The following is an 8133-nucleotide window of genomic DNA, read 5'->3' as shown; positions in this document are numbered from 1 at the left end:
ATGCGATAACCATGCTGGATCTCTTCGCACCTATTAAATGCCTCTTGCGGCAAGAGCCCGTTCATGTCGACAATGTGGTGTTCAGACTGCACTCGCGCGTCACCGTTCTTTTGCTGCTCGTTTGCACCATTCTCGTAACCGCCAAGCAATACATCGGCGAGCCGATTTCTTGCATGACCGACAGTTCTATCGGTATGAACATTATCTAACCTCTTTTTAGACCACAAGGTAACTTGTCCCCAGTATATAACCGGAGACATTCATAAAAGAAATAATGATTAAATACGTAAATACAATAATTCACATTCTGTCTTGAGTAGTTATTTTTATGTTTTTAAACATTAGTTTCTAATTTTTTTACACATATAAAAATATGGTTACAAATTATTTATTTGACACTCGTCCGGTCACTGAAACACATTTACATTGTTCGAAGTCGAAATATCTAAATCGGAAATTTCCAAAGCGATCGTTTTAACTTGGCGCGAACCAACTGTATAAATTATCACCGCGACCGAGTTCTACAACTGATGCGAATTATCATCTTTAATTAATTTAAACTACTTTTGTATTGTGCTGGAAAACCAGAATTATTTTCCACGCGCAAAGATGATTGCACTTTATGTATATTTTTTCCTTGCTAGACAAAGAACCCGTGAATGCGTATTGCTGGATCTACAGCACGTTCACGGTAATCCGACATCTGAAAGGTGTTCCAGGACGCGGTGTAGCGAGCGCCGGTGTAGGGCAGGCTCTTCCGCGCGACGAAGCCCATCATCATCGATATTATCAGTGGGTCAGCTGAATTTATAGAATGTTTATGTTATAGATGTGTAGCAATGACCGAGTATCAACGCCGTAGTCCGATAAAATAAACGCGCGGCGTCGCAACCGGGGAACAGATTGAAAGCTCTATTATCGTGCTCTGACCGATTTATCGGCATTGAATTTTATCGAACATTTGCTCCGCAATTTTGAGGCTTTATTTCCTTATAGATTGAAAACCTTTTCATGTGTCTTGAATCCGTGTGTTTTATCGAAATCCATTTTGGTTATGAACACACAGTTTGTCTTTAAATCTACTTATACAAACCGGGAGAAATTACACAGAGTTCCGAACAATCCGAACGTTTCGATTTACGTTTTCGACGTAAAACAAACATACGCTCTCGTATTACTCTCTCCAATGTTCGTGAAATAGTTTCGCTTGCGGAAAGATCAACTCGAAATTTATCAAAGATATTCTCAAATTGTTTTTCGATGGAGCACTCTGAAAATTGAACGAGCGGCAGAAATGCGGGGGGACGGGAGGGGAGGAGAAGAGAAAATACGCGCGCGCGGCCGAATTGGTCGATCGCATAAAGTTTTTTCTGTATGTATTCGATTCTCACACAGAGAGACCGACACACGCGCGCGTATCCCCTCCCTTCCCCGCGCACGTACGCGAGATGCATGATAACGACTGCACTTCGTTCCGATGGCCAGGAGAGGCCGCCCACTCTTGGCTCTTGGCGTGCACGCAGACGTATTGCGCGAGCGTGAATGAAATCTGGAACGTTGAAACGCGTGAATGTAAAGGAAACGTCCGGAGGACGGAAAGCGAAGAGCGCCGAGGAAATGGAAATAGAGATCGCGGATCCGACGTTATCCAACGTTTGCTCTGTATCGCGCGCGTTTCGCATTTGTGAATATCGCGAAAAAAGGAAGCGTCCGGGATTTTATGGGAGTTTTATCGAGATCTTCGGAATGGAGAAAAATTAAATCGGATATAAATATATATATATATCTTTTTTTCTCTCCCTGTGTGTATTATACACGTGAAAATGAAACAAACCACTTGTAAAAATATTGTATCTATCTGTAAATAATTCTTTTTCTTCAAGTTGTGTTCAACAATATTTTAGATTTACGATAATGAGCGGGGAGGAGAGAAGAAGCGATTGATTGAAGCGTGATAATGAGCCGCACATTTGTTCTCTGGAAGAAAAGAAAATTTGTCAATGACATCAGCGTACAATGTACGCGTCGTCGTTTCAAACACTTATCACTCGTTTTTACGAGCTTATATCCTACTTAAAACATGAATTTTGTGTTCGCGGAAAAACAATCCAGGCGGGAGAGGGGCGGAAAAAGATTTTTACAATTTCGAGATGTTGATTTACAGGTTTGCTTTGTTCTCGGCTTGCAAGCGATTCTTTTTTACGTGCCGCGCGCCTTGTGGACCATTTGGGAGAGAGGCACCATAGGTCTTCTCTCGCGAAATCTCGAGACGCCGTTCCTGGGGGAGGTATGGACCGCGGAGAGAAAGCGACAGCTCGTCGAGTATTTTACCCGGACGAATCTGCACAGTCACAATTTCTACGCCATACGTTTCTTTGTGTGCGAGCTCTTAAACTGTTTAAATTCAGTAAGTAATAATTTCTCTCTCTTTTTTTTCTCTCTCTCTCTCTCTCTCTCTTCTCTCCATTTTTCAAAACGGAAGGATCTCCGGCTGCTTAAGGGCTCTCGATCAATCACCCGGGAATTGTGACGTCGAAAGCGCGAGGAAATTACGCAGAAATAAACGCGAATAATTAATTCCCCCGGGTTCGATAACCCGCGGACTTACACAATGCGGTTAAAACTTTGTTACCAAGCTCAATATGTCGGGCAGAAATATATATCAAAGGCCCTTAACGTCTGAAATACAGCCACTTTATGGCGGTACTTTTTCAGTATAACGGCGAAAACCGAAAAGTTTTGCGCTATTATCTTAAACTTCGACGTTTGCCGGTTCACGAGATTATATTTTGAAAAAATATCGTAAGAAAACAATACGTAACGTATCAGATTAATAAGAGAGAGAGAGAGAGAGAGACTCTCGCGATGAATTTGTTTCTTCTCTCAAACAGATGGGACAGATATACGCGCTGGATGTGTTTCTGGAGGGACAGTTCAGACGATACGGTCCGCTGGTGAGCGCGTTCGTCGCGGAGAAAAATCCTCACGACAGGATCGACCCGATGGCGCGATTATTCCCGAAGGTGACCAAGTGTACAATTCACACCTTTGGGCCGGCAGGATCCGTTCAAACGCACGACGCGCTCTGCGTGTTGCCGTTGAACGTAGTGAACGAGAAGATCTTTGTCGTTCTGTGGTTCTGGCTCGTGTTTCTCGCGTGCGTCGGTTGTCTGGCGGTAATCTACAGGTACACGGGGTGGTGCTGTATACATGTGTAAGTTCAACCGACACACATTCGCGCGCGGTTTTGAAATTCAGCACGTCAGCGATGTCACACAGTGCCCCTCGCGATACGTACATACGTCAACTATGTCGGATATCACGATATCAGAAATGAATCTCACGCCGAGAATTCTCAAATCTCATTTCACACAAACATATTTAAATATAGAGAATTTGTCTCTAAATTTGACTACAAGAGAAAATAATGATTTTTCTTAATTTTTTTGTTTTACATTTATAGTTTAAAATAGAATTTATTTAAAGAGAGGCCGCGTCGCGCATATATAAATCTTGTCTGAATGCGAATGAGAAATGTGTATTGCGTGAAAATTAACGTTTACCCGGATCGATACGTTCTTCTTGCAGGATCGTGGTTTTCTCTCAACGTTGGACGAGAGTTTACCTTCTGCGAGGCGCGGTTCGCGTGCTCGAGAGATCTAAGGCCGAGTGTGTCGTACGAGTATTCCACTTTGGCGATTGGTTCCTGTTGTACCAACTCGCACAGAACGTCAATCCTATCGTGTACAGAGAGCTGGTTAACGAGATAGCGGAAGCCTTCGCGCGCAAGAGTTTCGCGGACTTCGTCTAGATCCCCCTCGTCCTAAGTAGTATTACGCGAAACTCAATTTACGAAGCTCACGAATGTTCTTATATAGAAATAAACATTTAAGCAGATATATATATATATATATATACCCTGGAATTAAATACCTCGCAATAAACGGAGATGGATAAAATATCTGTGAGAGATCTGTGTAGTTTATTTTGTTATACTGTTAACCGGGGGGAGAACAGTCGTGCGCGAATATTATTTCGATGTAAAAGTGAGAACCGTTTCGCGTCTGTGTTTAGATGTTTTTTTTTTTTTGTTCCGATGAAAACAATCTGCAATCGAGAATGTCATTGAAAATCAATGAAAAACTCTGAAAAACAAAAGAAGCTCTTTTGTCGGAGAAAAATGTCTCTTCACAAAATCTGTACAATTTACCAAATCTAATCGGACGCACATTCGAAACTTTTCCTCCGACATCTACTCTGTATATATACACGTAGTCGCAACCGAGGAGAACAATGCGAGTGGGATACACGCTTGGCGAGAATCTTTTGTTCATCAGCGCACTCAATTGTCCCGAAAACAGAAGCAGAACCGAAACCGCTCCTCCTCTCTTCGCCTCGTGCATCTCCATGGAAACGCGAGTTTGAGACTCAACTAAATTACCCGAGATACGATTCTTATGGTTAGGGATTTCGTTGGAATTACAACGAGTTTCGTCACGTTGAAAGATTTTCTCGCGCCCTTGATTTTATCATCCGGCCGGAGGTGTGTTTCTCCCGCGTCATCTCGCGCCCGATTCCGAATAATAATAATAATACAGAATTATTATTTCCAAGGCACGGGAAACAGACGACGAATTTTGGGTGGTTTTGATTTCTGGTGTTCTCGCCGCGTTCTCGTTTCGTTGCAGCGAATAGAAGTCAAAACGAAAAAAACGCAGTTTTTACCAACATGCGCGAAATAGTGCATCTTCAGGCCGGCCAGTGCGGCAATCAGATAGGAGCGAAGGTACGTATCGATCTCGCGTATAATTATCGCGTAAAACTACCATAAATAACGTACGAGCTTAAATAAACGCGTACCTTTTCTTATCTCTCGGCGATCAAACGATCCAATAATAATTTAATAACAATCTAATAATAAACAATTTATCGAGATGATATCGTAATCGAGACGCGTGACACACATACGCGTGGATGGGCGGGATAATTTTCCAACGTCCATCACGTAATCAAGATTTCTCAAAACAAAATTTCGGCCCCGATAAAACTGTTGTTCCGTTTTTCTCTTGCGAACGATTGCAGTTTTGGGAAGTGATTTCCGACGAGCACGGTATCGATCCCACGGGCACCTATCATGGCGATTCGGATCTACAGCTGGAACGAATAAATGTCTATTATAATGAGGCAACTGGTGGCAAGTACGTGCCACGCGCGATTCTCGTCGATCTCGAACCCGGAACAATGGACGCGGTTCGCGCAGGACCGTTCGGCCAAATATTCCGACCGGACAATTTTGTGTTCGGCCAAAGCGGCGCCGGTAACAACTGGGCCAAGGGCCACTACACCGAGGGCGCCGAGCTTGTTGATTCCGTCTTGGATGTCGTGCGTAAAGAGGCCGAAAGCTGCGACTGTCTTCAAGGATTCCAGCTCACTCACTCGCTGGGCGGCGGCACCGGCGCCGGAATGGGCACTTTGCTTATCTCGAAGATTCGAGAGGAGTATCCCGACAGGATTATGATGACTTTCAGCGTGGTACCTTCGCCCAAGGTACTTTTTGCGCAATTTTACAATTTAATATCACAGATGTCTAATTTCACAAATTTTCTTATTTCAATTCTTTCAAATTTCAATGTTACGCAATATTGTTATAAAGAAATACTCTTCTTCGTGCTCCATATGTTTTTATTTGTTTATTTATAAACTAAATCTCAGATGACTTTCGAGAAACAACGTAAGATCGGATTTTGTGCTCTCAGAGTCGCGCCTCGAATTTCCGCGTATCGAAAATCGCCGTGGGGTGTATTTCTCCGCGACGCGGAAAGTCTTCCTGATGCGCGCGCGGCATAATGTACAATGAATGCGAGACAAAGCATCCGCCAGAAACCACCTTTTGTCCTTAATAGGACAATACCGTGCGCGTTGCGGCGTGTACAATGCGTGTGCTCGATGTGTATACTTGGCGCGATGTGCGACCGCGCGATACACACACACACACGTATACAAACAAATATCGTACATACGACGTCAGCGTCTATTCTTGTCCGTTCTCGAAGGTATCGGATACCGTGGTCGAGCCCTACAATTGCACTCTCTCGGTGCATCAGCTGGTGGAGAACACGGACGAGTCGTATTGCATAGACAACGAGGCGCTCTATGATATCTGCTTCAGAACCCTTAAGCTAACCACCCCGACTTACGGCGACCTCAATCATTTGGTCAGCGCAACTCTGAGCGGCGTCACCACTTGTCTGAGATTCCCAGGCCAGCTTAACGCCGATCTGAGAAAGCTCGCTGTCAACATGGTCCCGTTTCCGCGATTACACTTTTTCATCCCCGGCTTCGCTCCCTTGACTTCTAGGTTCGAAACTTTTTCGAATGAAAAAAACTAATTAAGTTAAATAGAACTTGATCATGTTTTTTTTTTCTTTTTTGTTTTTTTCAATTAGTCGATATTTAAGACAAATACGTCTCAAATGATCTGGTGCGTTCAAAGCAGAACATTTTTTTTAAAGAAATAACGATTATAGATAGATGTAAAAATATGAAACACAAATGCGTAATTCTCTTCGATGTTTTGATAATAAAATTGCATTTCAGAGGTTCGCAACAATACCGAGCGCTCACGGTGCCGGAGCTCACTCAGCAAATGTTCGACGCGAAGAACATGATGGCCGCGTGCGATCCGCGACACGGCAGATACTTGACAGTGGCCGCGGTGTTTCGCGGTAGAATGTCGATGAAGGAGGTGGACGAACAAATGCTCAACATTCAGAACAAGAACAGCAGTTACTTTGTCGAATGGATACCGAGCAACGTGAAGACTGCCGTTTGCGACATACCTCCGCGTGGTTTGAAAATGTCCGCGACTTTTATCGGCAATTCCACGGCCATTCAGGTTTGTTTGTTTGTTCGTAACGTTTGTGCGCGGAAATGGAACAAAAATCTCAATCAATATTCGTCGCGTATTTTTTTTTTTTTTTGTTATCAGTACGATAATGTTTTATTAGTTCCAATCCGTTCGGATGATGAGAAAAAGCATTTGAAGAGTCAAACAGTTTTTATTTTCTCATTCTGCGAAGAAAACACAGAAACGCGTTGAGATATTATACAAACTGTATTCTCGGTTGTACGCGAGAGATTTAGTTACGTTGTACGCGTCGCGCAGGAATTGTTCAAGAGAGTGTCGGAGCAATTTACCGCGATGTTCCGACGTAAGGCGTTTCTGCACTGGTACACTGGCGAGGGTATGGACGACATGGAGTTTACCGAGGCGGAGAGTAATATGAACGATCTCGTGTCCGAGTATCAACAGTATCAGGAAGCCACCGCCGAAGAGGAAGGCGAGTTTGAAGAGGAGGAGGAGGGCGAGGGCGAGGCATGAGATCGCTCCCATCTTCCAAAGATGTTTATCGAGTGCTCGTACCACCTGCCGCTTCTTTTGTGCTCTTCACCTCTTTATATAGTTATATCGTTCCCGCGTGTATCCTCTTAGAGTGTAAAATAATATGTAGCGCCAAGCTAACGTTGGCCGACACCTTGTTGTTGCTTGTCTTCTTCGTCTTCTTCCGTGTGTCCTATCGTCGAAAGTACATAAAATAAAGAAAAGAAAAAAAATCGAAAAGTGCTTCCCTTCCATTCTTCCCGCGGAGTAAAGAGCTCATTTCTCTTGCATCCTCTTAACCGCGTCTACAAAACACGGCGAAACGGAAACACTCTCGCGCGGGCGCGCGCGCGCCTTGGGGTTTGCGCCTGGGTTCCGGGTAACCTCCGGGTCGCTACGGAGATAATGCGAAATGTACGTATCGGGGAAACGTTTCCTGCTGCGCTCTCCTTCGAGTGAAACACTGCGCGAGCAGAGCGAGCAGTGCGGTGTGGTCGCTTATTCTCGTTTACGAGAGGGGCACACACCCGAGTTGGAACTTTAATCTTAATTTCATTAAAAATTAAAGACACACACACACACACAATCTTTTTACCACATTTTTCGTATTTAAAGCTATACGATGCACTTATATACACCGTAGCTGTACACACAGCGTGTACCTTCCCCGTTACTCACCGACGTCGTTATTTTTGCGGTTAATTTTATTATCGTTAATTCGCGCTCAATTTCGCGCGATCAGTTTTATCAGC

General features: G+C 44.0%; 2 protein-coding genes across 5 annotated transcripts; both read left to right on the top strand.

Moving 5' to 3' along the window:
* On the top strand, positions 1-3939 carry LOC109858882 (innexin inx2-like). 3 transcript variants are annotated; one of them, XM_020436564.1, is made up of 5 exons: positions 1-192; positions 645-792; positions 2165-2407; positions 2892-3214; positions 3589-3939. In XM_020436564.1, exons 1-5 carry the CDS (start codon positions 38-40, stop codon positions 3809-3811), a joined length of 1092 nt encoding a protein of 363 aa, XP_020292153.1. In that variant the 5' UTR covers positions 1-37; the 3' UTR covers positions 3812-3939. The 3 variants fall into 3 exon arrangements, with proteins under 3 accessions (XP_020292153.1, XP_020292151.1, XP_020292150.1); XM_020436562.1 differs by having other exon boundaries at positions 645-796; positions 2892-3187; XM_020436561.1 differs by having other exon boundaries at positions 645-796.
* Positions 3940-4380: 441 nt separating this feature from the next.
* Positions 4381-7603, top strand: LOC109858871 (tubulin beta chain). Of its 2 annotated transcripts, XM_020436546.1 has the most exons (6): positions 4381-4543; positions 4615-4786; positions 5083-5547; positions 6054-6358; positions 6598-6895; positions 7166-7603. In XM_020436546.1, exons 2-6 carry the CDS (start codon positions 4730-4732, stop codon positions 7379-7381), a joined length of 1341 nt encoding a protein of 446 aa, XP_020292135.1. In that variant the 5' UTR covers positions 4381-4543; positions 4615-4729; the 3' UTR covers positions 7382-7603. The 2 variants fall into 2 exon arrangements, with proteins under 2 accessions (XP_020292135.1, XP_020292136.1); XM_020436547.1 differs by having other exon boundaries at positions 4381-4786.
* The last annotated feature ends 530 nt before the right edge of the window (positions 7604-8133 follow it).

This window comes from Pseudomyrmex gracilis, unplaced genomic scaffold (genome assembly GCF_002006095.1).
Source record: "Pseudomyrmex gracilis isolate BER0280 unplaced genomic scaffold, ASM200609v1 scaffold_229, whole genome shotgun sequence".
Lineage (NCBI taxonomy): Eukaryota > Metazoa > Arthropoda > Insecta > Hymenoptera > Formicidae > Pseudomyrmex > Pseudomyrmex gracilis.
Note: the sequence above shows the minus strand (reverse complement) of the source record. Positions and strands in the feature narration are given on the sequence as shown.